This window comes from Carettochelys insculpta, chromosome 4 (genome assembly GCF_033958435.1).
Source record: "Carettochelys insculpta isolate YL-2023 chromosome 4, ASM3395843v1, whole genome shotgun sequence".
In the NCBI taxonomy this organism is placed as follows: Eukaryota; Metazoa; Chordata; order Testudines; family Carettochelyidae; genus Carettochelys; species Carettochelys insculpta.
This window is the reverse complement of record NC_134140.1, coordinates 13,540,509-13,554,397: the sequence shown is the minus strand read 5'-3', so window position 1 is coordinate 13,554,397 and position 13,889 is coordinate 13,540,509. Positions and strand designations below refer to the sequence as shown.

The following is a 13,889-nucleotide window of genomic DNA, read 5'->3' as shown; positions in this document are numbered from 1 at the left end:
GAAGTCTTTCCGCTGACTTTGCTGCACTTAAAGAGTAGCCTTTAGGGTAGATGTTCTAATAGTCTATTCAGCAGATCACACACACTTGTATCACACATGGGCTATATCTACACTAGCCCCAAACTTCGAAATTGCCACTCAAATGGCCATTTCGAAGTTTACTGATGAAGCGCTGAAATACATATTCAGCGCCTCATTAGCACGCGGGCGGCCGCGGCACTTCGAAATTGACGCACCTCGCTGCCGCACGGCTCGTCCAGATGGGGCTCCTTTTCGAAAGGACCCCAGCTACTTCAAAGTCCCCTTATTCCCATCTGCTCATAGGAATAAGGGGACTTTGAAGTAGCCAGGGTCCATTCGAAAAGGAGCCCCGTCTGGACGAGCTGTGCGGTGGCGAGCCGCATCAATTTCGAAGTGCCGTGGCCGCCCCCATGCTAATGAGGTGCTGAATATGTATTTCAGCGCTTCATTAGTAAACTTCAAAATGGCCATTTGTGTGGCCAGTTCGAAGTTTGGGGCTAGTGTAGACACAGCCATGGTGTTGTGTGTGAGGAGTAAGATTGTGTGGTATGATTCAGAGCTAGCACATGAAAAATATGAAAGAAAACCTTTGATGGTTTACCCTAGAGTCATGTTAGTCCTGCAAACGCAAATCATTCTTAGTTTTAACACAGGAACATCCCTCTGCTAGGTTGGGTGCAGAAAAAATCCAGTCAATGTCTTTCTCTCTACCACAAAAATGGTTTCTTCAACTAAGCGAAATTTTTTGGAGGAAAAAGAGAGAGAGAGAAAAAAGCCAACCTGAAAACCAAATTATTTTTATTTTGATCAGCTGAAAACTGAAAAAAATGGGGTTTCCAAAGCCTGAAAACTATTCAGTTTTAAGGGATTTTGGTTTTTTTATGAGAATGTAGGGAGCTCTGGGGATAAAAACAAAATTCATTTTCTCAGAGTTTTCTATGTAGGAAAAAACAATCATTTTCCAACCAGTCCACCTGTCAGGCGGGGTACTGTGTTAGTTGTCCTGTCACCAAAAGTGATAGCGACTGGACCTGAATTTCATCTTGCGGATATTGGTGCAACTTCACTGAAGAGAATTGCACCACTTTTAAACTACTCTGACACCAGAATGAGGCCCAATGGGACTACTTAGATGAATCAGTGGAGCAGGCTTGAGGCTCCTGGTTCGCAATAAACCCCTCTGTTTTAAGAGTGTGAGATAAAACGCATAATAGATGTTTAGGCCTTATCTGCATTAGGGGCATTTTCTAAAGATTTGCTAATGTTCAGTTCACTTCATTCATGCAAGCAACACCAGGAGGCCTAGTGATGACCTGCAGAGGAGGCCTGCCAGCATTTTTACTGTTTTATGTGAAGAAGGCCAGCTCTGAGTAGGATTAAATGACAAAGTGTTGGAAAAACGCTGGTGGCAAGTCAGTGACCATCACACTCCATCTACCAGTATTGCCCCTGCCATGTGTTTAGACAGTGAACTCCTTAGGGCAGAAATGTGTTTATATATAGAGTACATATAGTGCCAGGCAAAATGTGGCCCTGACCCAGGACTGGGATCTCCAGGGTGCATCAGAAAAGAAACAATGAATTAGCAGCACAAATATCAGAGGTGCTGTTATCAGTGTCTGCAACCACAAGAGGTTGTGTGGCTTCACTTCACTCCAACTCCCAGAAAGTTCATGAATAAAAATAAATCATTAGCTAGCTCAGTGTAGTAACAACCAGCTGCCAGGGCTGATTCCTTTGCCTGGCTTTGGGAGGAACCCCGGGGCTGGGTGGGAATGGGGAAGTTGATCCTACTCTAACAGAAGTCAGTTTGGACCTTTCCCACCGACTTCAGTAGTCTCAAGATCTGGCCTCAGAATGCCCATCAAAACACTAGTGTAGACATACACAGACTGGGAGCACAACTGCTTTTGCCCTTTGCTGCTGGTCTCATTATTATCTGCATTGTCATAGTGCCAGAGGCCCAGATGTGGACCAAGATCCACTACACTAGATGCTGTACAAACAGATCAGAGACAAGCTTTGCTGGCTTCTTGGGGTTTGAAGGGGAAAGCAGAGGGATTCAGGGGAGGGGCTCATTGTCTTTTGACCCTGTTGTCCTTTTCCCTCCCACTCCTAGAGAGCTCAGTTTGGAGGAAGATGGCCCATGACAACAGCACTGTTGTTTTTTTGAGTGTCTGTCATTAAGGCCAGTCTGGCTGCACTCACTCTCCCATGACTTGGGTGTTGCTAAATGGTTTTAAATGAGGAGTCAATTGGAATGACAAAAGGAAAAGCTAAGGCTGCCATTAAGACTCATTCACTCAACTCCCTGAGCAGAGACCAGGTTTCTATTATAGACTGAATGCTAGTAAGTGCCTCTTGGACAGCTTGTTTTATCATGAACATCCAAGTCATTATATTCAGACTCAGTCCCAGGCTAGGGCCAATACGAGTGCTAACTAAGAGGAGGAAAATTGTAAATGCCATCAGAATGTTTGAGTCTATTAACAGCCCAGTCCTGAAACCCTGGCATGATGGACATGCAGAGATGAGCAATGTACCCATGTATGCCCTGATCCTGCAAGGTTTGGGCTGTGGCATCTGTCATTGACCTCACCACACATTTGGCACATGGCAATATCAGGTGTGATCTTTCAAAGATACCAATAGAAGTTTCACTTACTAGCCTACAAGGCCAGGACCATTGTGGGCCAGATCCTCTGACTCAGAGGACTGAGCCTTATTTAAATTTAACTCCACAAGCTGATTGCACAAAGGAATTTGTTGTTCCTGATCCTGATGATGTAACCAATACAATACAGTAATTTGATGACTTTCCTTCACCTTCACCTATCCCCCCAATAGTAAAATACATAAGTAAGCAAGTTCTGTAAGCTTGTGCCTTCTGAGATTTTTTAACTACTCTAGAAAAAGGAGGCATTTTCAAAACAGAGGAATCTGTAGGATTCTCTACACAAAAATGCATGATTACCCTCCATCTTACAGCAAGGTAAATTATGAATAACTTCACTCAGGTCAGTAGTTAAAACTGACGGAAGATCAGAATCAAGCCTATGAAATCAACTTATTCTTATATATTAGGGTTTGATTCATTCACTATGGTAGGTCAGGCTCGCCGCCAGCATTCCCTGTAAGCTGAATGTTTGGGCAGCCACCCAGAAGATTCAAATACTGCCCAGCAGATTAGCAGAGTGCCCACAGCTAACAGCACATGTTTCTACTGGTGATCAGTGTTCCCCTTAATCTTTTTCCATCTGTGGGTGGAATACAGTTTATGGCACCAAGGCATGTGCAGCTGGGAACCATCAGTAAAAATACATGCTCCTGGCTGTAGGCGCTCTGTTAATCAGCTGGGCAACACCTGAATTTCTCCGGGGAAGCCACCAAGTACTCTGCTTACAGGAAATACTGTGGGTGGTGCACATATGCGCATGCCTTGGTCACATAACAAGATTTATTCTGCATAAGGATGGGAAAAAAATGAGAGCACTGCCCATGTGAGGGGCAGGGGAATCCCTGGTGAGATTTACTGTTAGCAAAGAGTGGTAACAAACGTAGGTTAGCCAATATTTTCTATTGGTACACGTCTCTGTTGAGTGGCTGAGATTATTGGCAGTGAAGCCTGATGAGTCTCTTGGGGGCGGGGGATAAGCTTAAGCAGGGGAACGGCAGCACCCTCCAGTCCCCTGCAGCCCCCTTTCCCCTGCTGACAGTAGTCCCCACATTCTAACCGCCTCTTGCGGATATCCTCCTTGGAAAGCCACCGAGCCCTCACTGACAGATGAGGGTGCTCAGCATGTCGCAAACTAGGACCAGGCCAGGCCCCCAAACCTGCACCTTCACATTTTAGTCATTCCGCACTCCCGGAGAGGTACCCAAGTTACTCGCTATCTTCAAAAACAACAAGAAGTCCTGCGGCACCTTATAGACTAACAGATATTTTGGAGCATCAGCTTTCGTGGGCAAAGACCACCTGATGAAGCAGGTCTTTGACCACAAAGCTTATGCTCCAAAATATCTGTTAGTCTATAAGGTGCCATAGGACTTCTTGTTGTTTTTGAAGATACCGAGTAACTCGGGTACTGACTTCTTGTTGCCTTCTAACATCTTCACTCCAGCAGCAGCAGCAATGGGACAAAGGACTCCACGGGAGTGGCTGTGTGGGATGGTTGAAATGGTGACAGCTACATGCAAGCATCTGCAGCAATGCTCCACCCATAGCTTCCACAGATGGGAGCTGGTGTTAACATGGGTGAAAGACTGGGAGGAAAGTCTTGCACAGTTGAAGACTTCTCTTGCATGCCCCTAACGGTACCTGTACAACTCGTTGAAAAACACGGTCCTAAAGTAATCTGAGGTGTTAAAACAAGTGTCATTCAACCTTTCAAGATTACAGCACCCTTTGCATTAGTCAGATTTGTTTTGCATACCACCAAGCTACCCCTCACTTAAAAACTACTTAACTTATAAAAACATGCAAAAATATCACAGAAGACTACTGAAAAGTTGCTGACTTTCTACCAGCTTATTATCAAATCAATGAACTGGAATAGAAATATTGTACTTACATTTCAGTGTAAGGCATATGAAGCAGTAGAAACAAGTCATTATCTAAATGAACTTTTGTATTGTACTGACTTTACTAGTGTTTTTATGTAGACTGTTGTAAAACTAGGCAAATATCTAGATGAGTTGATGTACCCCCTGAAAGACCTCAATATCCCCAAGAAGGGTACACATACCCGGGTTGAGAAACACTGTGTATTAAAGCACATTTTGCTCCAGATTGCCAGTGGATTACTCTGCTTTGGACCTTTAAGAGGATGTCATTCATTTGACTCATATTATTCCAGGGTCTGAATTTGGGTACATGGACCTGATCCTGCTTCTGTTGAATTGTAAACATCTCATTGACACAGCTCAGCCCTGCTCTGGCTAACTTTGCAAGCCTTCAACCATATTAACTAAACTAGGCTGAAAGTGGGGAACTTACTAGCTAGGAACAGCAAAAGCTTCAGCCCACCTTTCACAATAAACCCACCAGGAGGTTGTAAACCAAACCACAAACTTCTCCTTTGGACTGAAAGCAGTATTTTTTTCTTGGCACAGAAGAAAGTGTTAGCGGGTCCATATATCTTTTGTCCCAATTCTTGGTTGTCCTACCCATCTAGAATAGGGGAGAAAATGGGCTGATGAACCAACAAGCAAAAATCTAACTGCAAATATTTTATTCCTAAATTTTTGTTCAGCTTGAAATGTTTCATTCATACACTACAATAAAAAGGGAAGGGGACCAGATGGGGACATGGGCAGAAAGGATGGTAAAATGAACTTATCAAATTTCAAATGCATTATAAATAAGTACAATTCCAGAGCATAATTTACAAATATAAAACCCCATAGAAACGTATTTACAGACTAGTACATTACATACAAATATGTATAAAAATATTCATCGTGTTTTATTTTCTTGCTAAAGCTGGATGGCTAGATTGTCTTTGGTACTAAGCTTAAGTAAAACAACTGTTTTACAAAATAATGTCCTGATTCTTCAACACACGAAGCACAGGCAGACAGGCAAACCTGCATGGGGCTGTGCTGCTTCTAATGGGGTTCTGGATGGCCACAGAATCTGCCCAGGAATTGTACCTTGAAGAATTGAGGGTTACAACAATTACCTAACCTGGCAATCACTAACAAGGATTTTGACAAGGCACTTCTTTAGAAAACTCTTCTTCCTTTTCTTTCTTCTAAGAGCAAAAAACTTGTAAACAGGGGTTCACAAATGACCAACAGGCAACACTGCCCTGCCACGTGTCTGTATTTTGTCCACGCTGATTTCTCTGTGCAGCCATAAAACCCTCTGAAGTCACTAATCCAGCCCTTGTTCTCATTTGCTGAGCTGAATGGCAAACAGATATCCTATGGAGATCTGTGATTTTGCAGGGATGAGCAGGGGAAATACTCCACATAGCATATGTAGGTAAGTTTTTTCTTCCTGGGACAACCTGAAATGTACTGGAAATGTTGTGCTTGGAATGCAGTTTGCAAAAGCACACAGGCTTCCTAGTGGCTGAATGACTCTGCCTGTCTCGTTCCCTGTAGCTGCATTCCAGACCCCACTCCATGCCCTACACCTCAGTGCCATCCCGGGTGTAGATGAGGCTATTGACTGTGAAGTTGTAGTAATGATTGTACTGGGCTCCCTGGCTGCTGCTGCTGCTGCTGCTGGGGTGGAAGGAGTTGTAATAGGCAGCCGTGGGCCCTGGAACTCGCTGCAGCTGGTCTGGTGGGAGAATGTCCTGGGAGGAGCTGCTGGAAGAGACAGCGAAGGTGCCACCGCTCATCTGCCCAGTGGGGAAGTTCCGATGGTGCAGCTCACTGCTGAGGCCTCCTGCCAGGCGGTTCCCTCCACTGCTCAGAGAGCTCATGCCACTGAAGAAGGTGCTCAAGCAGCCAGGGGGGGCTGAGAGGATGCCTGGGGAAGAGGAGCTTTTCAGATGGTCCTGTACAGGAGATGGTTCCAGCTCAGGGGAGGGGCTGTTTCCACAGGGCTTGCCCATGGAAGCGGGGATGGGATGCCGGTCCTCAGCCTTCACGCCTCCAAGGGAGGGCACCACTGCGGGGGTGCTGGGCTCTGACCGCCGCTTACGCTTGCGCCGGAAGTTCCCGTTATCGAACATCTTCTCGCAGTTTGGGTCTAAGGTCCAGTAGTTCCCCTTCCCTGAAGGAGACAGAGAGTGAGTCAGAGCAAGCACCCCTGAACAGGAGCTGCACCTTCCATAGGCCTCCTGCCAAACACCCATTCGAGGCTGCCTGAGCAGGGCCCCATTCTCCTCTTGCACTGGTGCAATTTCACTGCCTCACGTGCAGGAATTCAGGATTTGCCCCACGGACCGTGCACCCCGACTGAAACCTGCAGCCGCTGAGCAGGATCAGAATCGCCCCTGTAGGTCATACAACCTCAGCCAAACCGGGTGAAAAGGACCTGCAGACAGAACTAATGCTACTCCATACGACACCCTGGCCAGCCATTTAAGTGTGCTTGAAGGGAGCCATCTTGGCCAAGGCACCAGGGCTTGACCTGGGGACTTGAAGTGCTAAAAGCAGGAAGTGCTCCCTCCTGCGCTAGCTGGGGCTCGAACAGCCTCAGCCCCGCTGAGGATCAGGCACAGGGGGCCCATAGCCCATGCTCGCCAGCTAGTGCCCCAGTCTCGGGGAGATCTGCCCTGCAGTATATGCCCACACTTGTTTTCACCCTGATGCAGCCCAGCTGCAGAAGGGGGAAGGAGAGAGGTATCTCAGCAACGCTGGGCATGTGTGGGGCCATCTCACCCCTATGTGGGAGAGAGGGGAGGCAGATTTACATACACAAGAGTACCAGGGAGGGCCTGTCCCCTGACAGGGTGGTTTCAAAACTACCCATGTGCCCAGGCAATCAGTCTGTATAAATATGCAGCTCACCCTGCTGAGCACCGTTTGTCACACCCCCTCAGGTCCGGAGTCCCTCGGCACTTTGCACTGGCAGGTAAATCCTTTGCCTACTAAGGACATAACCCCCCCACCGCCTCCCCACACATCTCTGATGCTGTACCCACCCCCACCGGCCTCTGCACCCAACGCACCTCTGAGCCACACCGTCCTTCAGGGGAGCAGGGACCCTGCAGCTGCCACACCCGGGGAGCAGGCGGGCTGCACGCCCTGCAAGCTGGAGGCAGGAGTCAGTGCTAAGGATCCCCACCCTTGGCCCTAGAGAATGGGGGTCCCCCCCGAATGGGCCCACCCCGCTGGCATGAGCCTGGGGCCCTGGATCCAGCTGCTCCCATGGGGTTGGTCTCCGGCCTCCGGCTCCATGACCTCCCGCAGGGCCCACCCCCGGAGGGATCGGGGTCGGGCACCTCCAGCAGCCGCTCCCTGCAGCCACAGGCCGCGCCACGTGCATCCCCGGCCAGGCTGGCTCAGCGCGGCGGGATCCTTAGGGCTCCGGGCTCCCCCGCTCTGGTCGGGCCCCACCTCCCGTCCCCCGGCCTGGGGCGCTGAGGCCTCGCGGCGGGGCCAGGACAAAGCCGTGCTGCTTCCCCCCACCCCGCCCCGCTCCCCGCGGCTGCCCCGGGGCTGCTGCAGAGCTTGGCCCGTGTGGCGCTCCGCTGGGGTCCCCCCCGCCAGACTCTGGCCGCCCCTCATCGCCCTCCCGGGTATCTGGGCATCTCCACCTCCTCCGGCCCGGCACCAACCAGTCCCATTCCCGCTCCAGCCCCCGGCACCCCACGGCCCGTCTCCAGCCACCACCCACCCGCACCCGGCTCTGCTCAACCTGCCACCCCCCCCACCTCCTGGGCGACGCCCATCCCTCTGCCCCGGCACCCAACCTGCTGTAACCCCCCAGACACCCCACCCCCACCTCCTGTAACCCCCCACCCCTCTAACCCCCCAGGCACTCCCCACCTCCTGTAACCCCCCCACCCCTCTAACCCTCCAAGCACCCCACTCCCACCTCCTGTAATACCCCCACCCCTCTGTCCCCGGGCACCCCACTCCCACCTCCTGTACTCCCCCCACCCCTCTAACCCCCCAGGCACCCCCACTCCCACCTCCTGTAACCCCCCACCCCTCTGCCCCCGGGCACCCCACCCCCACCTCCTGGGCGACGCCCATCCCTCTGCCCCGGCACCCAACCTGCTGTAACCCCCCAGACACCCCACCCCCACCTCCTGTAACCCCCCCACCCCTCTAACCCTCCAAGCACCCCACTCCCACCTCCTGTAACACCCCCACCCCTCTGTCCCCGGGCACCCCACTCCCACCTCCTGTACTCCCCCCACCCCTCTAACCCCCCCGGCACCCCACCCCCACCTCCTGTAACCCCCCACCCCTCTAACCCCCCAGGCATCCCACCCCCACCTCCTGTAACCCCCCCACCCCTCTGTCCCCGGGCACCCCACCCTCCTGTGATCTCCGCATCCCTCTGCCGCCGGGCACCCCCACAAGCCGTGCTCCCCCTTAGCCCCCGCCGCCCCCTCCCCCATCCTCTGCCCCTCGCCCCCAGCCCGGGCACCCCTCGGCGCTCACCGGGGTCGTCCTCGTCGCGGGGCACCTTGCGGAAGCAGTCGTTGAGGCTGAGGTTGTGGCGGATGGAGTTCTGCCAGCCCGCCTTGCTGCGCCGGTAGAAGGGGAAGTTCTCGGCCACGTACTGGTAGATGTGGCTCAGGGTCAGCTTGCGGCCGGGCGCGCTCTGGATGGCCATGGCGATCAGCGCCGAGTAGGAGTAGGGCGGCCGCACCAGGCGCAGCAGCTCCTCCTGCCCGGCCAGGCTCAGCCAGCCCAGGTCGGCCGCGGGCGCGGCGGGGGCGCCCCGGGAGCAGCCGGCCGGCAGGAAGGGGGCCGGCGCGGGGCCGCCCTGCAGGTAGGGGCCCGGGCCCCACAGGTAGCCGCCGCCGCCGGCCGCCGGCCCGTAGTCGCCCAGCGCGTAGGCTGCCGGCGCGGCGCCCGGCGGCACGTAGAGGCCGCCGAAGGGCTCCCCGCAGTACGCGGCCGGCTCGGGCGCCCCCGGGGCGCGGCGGGGCGGCGGGCTGGCGGGGGAGCCGGGCGGGTCGCCGGCGCTCATGGTGCCCGGACGCGACTGCCCCCTCCCCGGGCGGCCGCGCGGTGGCTGCTTATAGCGCCCGCTTGGCTGCCCGGCCTCCCCGCCCGGGGCCGGGGCCGGGGCCGGGGCGGCGCAGCCACTGGGAGGGCGCCGGGGCGGGGCGCGGCGGGGCGGGGCTGGGGGCAGCCCGCACGGGAAAGGGGAGAAGGCAGCGCCCCCCCGCCCCCCCCCCGGGAGGGGATCGGTCTGTCTGTCGGTCTGTCTCCCCACGCCCCCGGGAGGGGGTCTGTCTGTCTGTCTGTCGGTCTGTCTGTCTGTCTGTCTCCCACCCCCTGGCCCCCCGGGGAGGGGAGCTGCTCCTGCCCCCATGTGATCTGTTTCCCATTGCCCGCCCTGCCCCCCCCCCCCCGGCTGCAGGCGAGAGGGTTGTTGGGGCGTGTGGAGGGCCCGGCGGAGGAGCGAAGGTCGCTGGGGTACCGGAGCGCTCCGGCTCGGCCCTCCGCGCCGGGGAGCAGCGGCCGCTCCGTGCGCCCTGCAGATCCGGGAAGAGCCGTCCCCCGCATCCCGCTCCGTGCAACAGGCCGAGCCTGCGGGGGGCGCTGCACAGCCCGATCCAGGCCCCGGGGCAACCCCCGAGCTCGCCCGGCTTCGGAGCGGGGCTGCGATGAGCGCTCCCAGCGCCCCGCTCCGGCCATCGGGCGCCGCTCCTGGGCTTCCCCGGCAGGGTTTTGCGCCGCGGCTCGGGCGAGGCGCGAGCCGGAGGAACCCGGAGTTTAGCCCCTGAAACGGCGCTTCGGTTTCTCCGCGCCCGGGATCCCGGCGGCCCAAAACACTTTTACTGCTTTGCCCGGACTTTTAAAACCCCCGCCCCTTTGTCCAGGGGAGCCGCGTGCGCCTGCGGCGGTTCCCCCATCCCAGCAGCTGCTTTCAAGCCCGAGGCCGCGTTTCCCGGGGCTAACCCCCCCCCCCCCCACGCTGCCAGAGCCCTGCAACATCCCGAGGGGAAGCCCGAATTGGTTATATTTTCGTGCAATCCAATGCCTCTGGCGCGGGCGCGGTGTGCGTGTTACTTCTTCCTTCCTCCCCGCGCCTCCCTTCTAAACCACCCCCCGTCATCCGCGTGCTTTACTGCTGTGCCAAGAAAGCCCAGGATCTTTGCACCCAAAGGGAGCAGACTGGGTCCCCCCAGCTACAGGCGTCATTTAAAAGGGTTTTAAACGGCCAACGAAATCATAGCCGCCCTGCATCCTTTGCAAGCCGGGGGATCCTTGGGGATGCGTCGGGTGTGCAATAGTGCCAGAGTCCGGGCTCTAACCGGACAAACCAGCCGCCCTGTAGCGCTTTAAAGACTAACGCAATAATTTAGCAGGCGGTGAGCTTCGGTGGGGCAGAGCCACTTCTCCGCTGGGGATGCTGGGGAGCTGAAGAAGTCTGTGCTGGTGTGGCCGTGGTCTGAAGAGGTGGCTCTGTCCCACCCAAGCTCACCGCCTGCTAAATCATTTCGCTCGTCTTTAAAGCGCTCCTGGCCCGCTTTTTGTTTACGTTATTTTGTTAGTCTCTGAAGTGCTGCGCGGCGGCGGGCTGGCTTTGTTGGCTGGGGTGTGGAATTTAATTGTGGGGCCCTGGGAATCAGAGCTCCCACTTCACGCAGGGCGGAGAAGCAACGAGCTGAAATGGAATGGAGGAAAGACGTGCGGTTTGGTTGCGGTTTCCCAAAGGAAGCCCTCGCCCGTTTGCCTGGTGCGCTACCCAAGTGACTTCCCAAGGCGAGTTGGAGCTGGGCGAATGTTTAGGGCAACTCGCCGGCTTTGCTGTAGTTGGTTTTCGAAGAGATCTGCGGTGCAAATCAAAGGGGCGCTAAACTCCAGGGCACCCCTCCAGACACAAGAATCTAGCCCTGAAATTAACACCGGGGGCTCAGGCTCTTCTGGGAGCAAACGTTCTCGCTTTCCTACGGGGAGATTAAAAACCAAAACAGCCGATATCGCTCCGGCTGGGACGGGGAGAGAACTTCTTTGTAAATCGCTCTGAAGGGGTAAATCGTTTTCTGGAGCCTAATTATTATCGGATCGCGTTTGCTGCTGAGGAACCGCGTGAAAACGTTCACCTACGTTTCAAGCGCAGTTTGCAAAAGTTTTTGAGACTTGCGCGGTTCGATTTTAAATTGAAATCGGGGAAGAAAATATCAGCGAGTAAATCTTCCATGCAATCAATGCCTGTTCTGAAGTTATCAGAGAGGCAGCCCTCTTAGTCTGCATCTTCGGGAACAACAAGAAGTCCTGTGGCACTTTGTAGACTAAAAGATATTTTGGAGCATAAATTTATTGCAATTTGGAACATAAGCTTATGCCACAGCACTTCTGTTCTGAAATTGCCTTCCCGTGAGCTATTGATATAGGAAAGCATTAAGACAAAGCATCAGGCACAGTTTACAGTTCTAGTTCAAACACATCCCCAAATTTCATTCACACTGTATCGAACAGGGGGTGTCAGAAGTCCAAAGGAGCGATGGATTTAAAATAAACGAGCGACCCCCTTTTGAGCATAATATTCTCCCCTTTGGGTGGAGTGAAACAGGAGCCCGGGCGCCTTTTCTTATTGTGCCTTGCGTTAGCATTTTTCCTCGGAGACAGGAATTTGCGATTTAATTTCGTCACACATCAGCCCAGATATAATTACTTTTTTTTTTTAAAAAATGTTGTGTGTTGTCTTCGTTTGACTCTGAAATGTTGCTTAAGTCTAACAGTCCCACAAGTGATGTTCCTAAAGATTGAGCTGAACAAGAACAAGTGAAAAAGTTTTAAGCAGGCTATTGGGCAAATTATTTTTTAAAAAATCCAAAAAGTTTCTTCCAGAATCATGGCACGATGGAGCATCGGGAGAGGCTGGATTTTCCAAGCAAATTATTTCTGTGTTTGAGCGGAACAAGTGGGTCTGTCCCACCAAAGCTCATCACCCAATAAATTATTGGGTTAAACTTTAAAGTGCTACATGATTGCTCGTTTGGTTTTGCAGCTCATGTGTGTGTTCTGTAAAATTACAGTGAGTCTATCACAACAAAAAAGCAGTCCAGTGAGTCTGTGTTTATCCGTTAGTTCAAAAGCCTGGGATTATGGCAGGAGAGAAGGGGGGGGCGGGGAGAATCATGCCATCGCTTGACAAGTTCTGCTTGGCGGTCTTGTTTTATTTGGAAAATCGCAGAGCCACCTACAGGAGTATCCTGGCTATTACAGTGTTAGGACAAAACAAACCAGCAGTCACTTAGCACTTTAAAGTCTAACAAAATAATTTAGTAGGTTTGTTTTGTTTGAACAGAAGGGTGAGGGCAGAAAAGTTGTTCAGAAAGGAATGAGGAATAGCAACAGAGAGCTAGCAGGGTTAGTCTGTCTTCTATCCAAACAAACCAGCAATCAAGTAGCACTGTGAAGACTAACCAAATAGTTTATTAGGTAATGAGCTTTGGTGGTACAGACCCGCTTCTTCAGATCTCCAGTCTGCGGGTTTGTTCCGAAGGGAATGAGTTTCTCTTTTCAGATGGGTAGCTTCACAAAAAAACAAGCCATCCTTAAAGACTAACAAAATTGTATTAGGGTTAAAGACGAATAAATGTATTAGTCTTGAAGGTGCTTGTTTCTCTTTTCAGTTGTCCCTCGTGCGTTTCTGGATGAAACAAAGGAGGTTGGCTAAAATTAGCGATTTTAGATATAACAGAATATTAAATTTGTTTTTTTAATAAAATCATGCTTCATGTTATTTTAAAAGAAGTCTGAGGGGGATCGCAGGGGTAATCTGTAGCTTCACAAATAACAAACAGTTTTGTGGCACCTTAGGCGGTATCTACACAGTAGCCTTATTTCAGAATTAATTATTCTGGATGAGGTTTTCTAGAATAGTTTATTTCAAAATAGCGCATATCCACACCAAGTGCATATCGAAATAGTCCTGTGCTGTGTGGAAATGGAGAGGCCACACTGATGGGGCACCCTGGATAGGGCTGGAGGGCCCCCTATTCCCTGTCTTTAGAGACCCTATTCTGAGGGGGCAAGAGTGCCGTCATTTGGGTCCCAAGTTAAACTTTAAACAGGTGCTTGGGACTAATTCCCATGCTTCAAGTTTAGCCTGTGCTTATGTGCTGTGCAGGGCCTAATTTCCATTGTTCTGCTCCAGGGACTTGTTTTTCACTCTCCCAGTGGTATCTTCTGCATACAGATAGTACAGAGAATATCAAAACAAAAAAGCAGTCAAGTAGCACTTTAACAAAATAATTTATTAGGTGAGCTTT

At 52.4% G+C, this 13,889-nt stretch overlaps 1 protein-coding gene across 1 annotated transcript; it reads right to left on the bottom strand.

Moving 5' to 3' along the window:
• Positions 1-5,255: 5,255 nt before the first annotated feature.
• Positions 5,256-9,682, bottom strand: FOXI3 (forkhead box I3). The gene is made up of 2 exons (XM_074991677.1): positions 9,094-9,682; positions 5,256-6,748 (listed from the first exon to the last, which is right to left on the bottom strand). The coding sequence occupies exons 1-2, from the start codon at positions 9,626-9,628 to the stop codon at positions 6,156-6,158; spliced, it is 1,128 nt and encodes a 375-aa protein (XP_074847778.1). The 5' UTR covers positions 9,629-9,682; the 3' UTR covers positions 5,256-6,155.
• Positions 9,683-13,889: the final 4,207 nt, after the last annotated feature.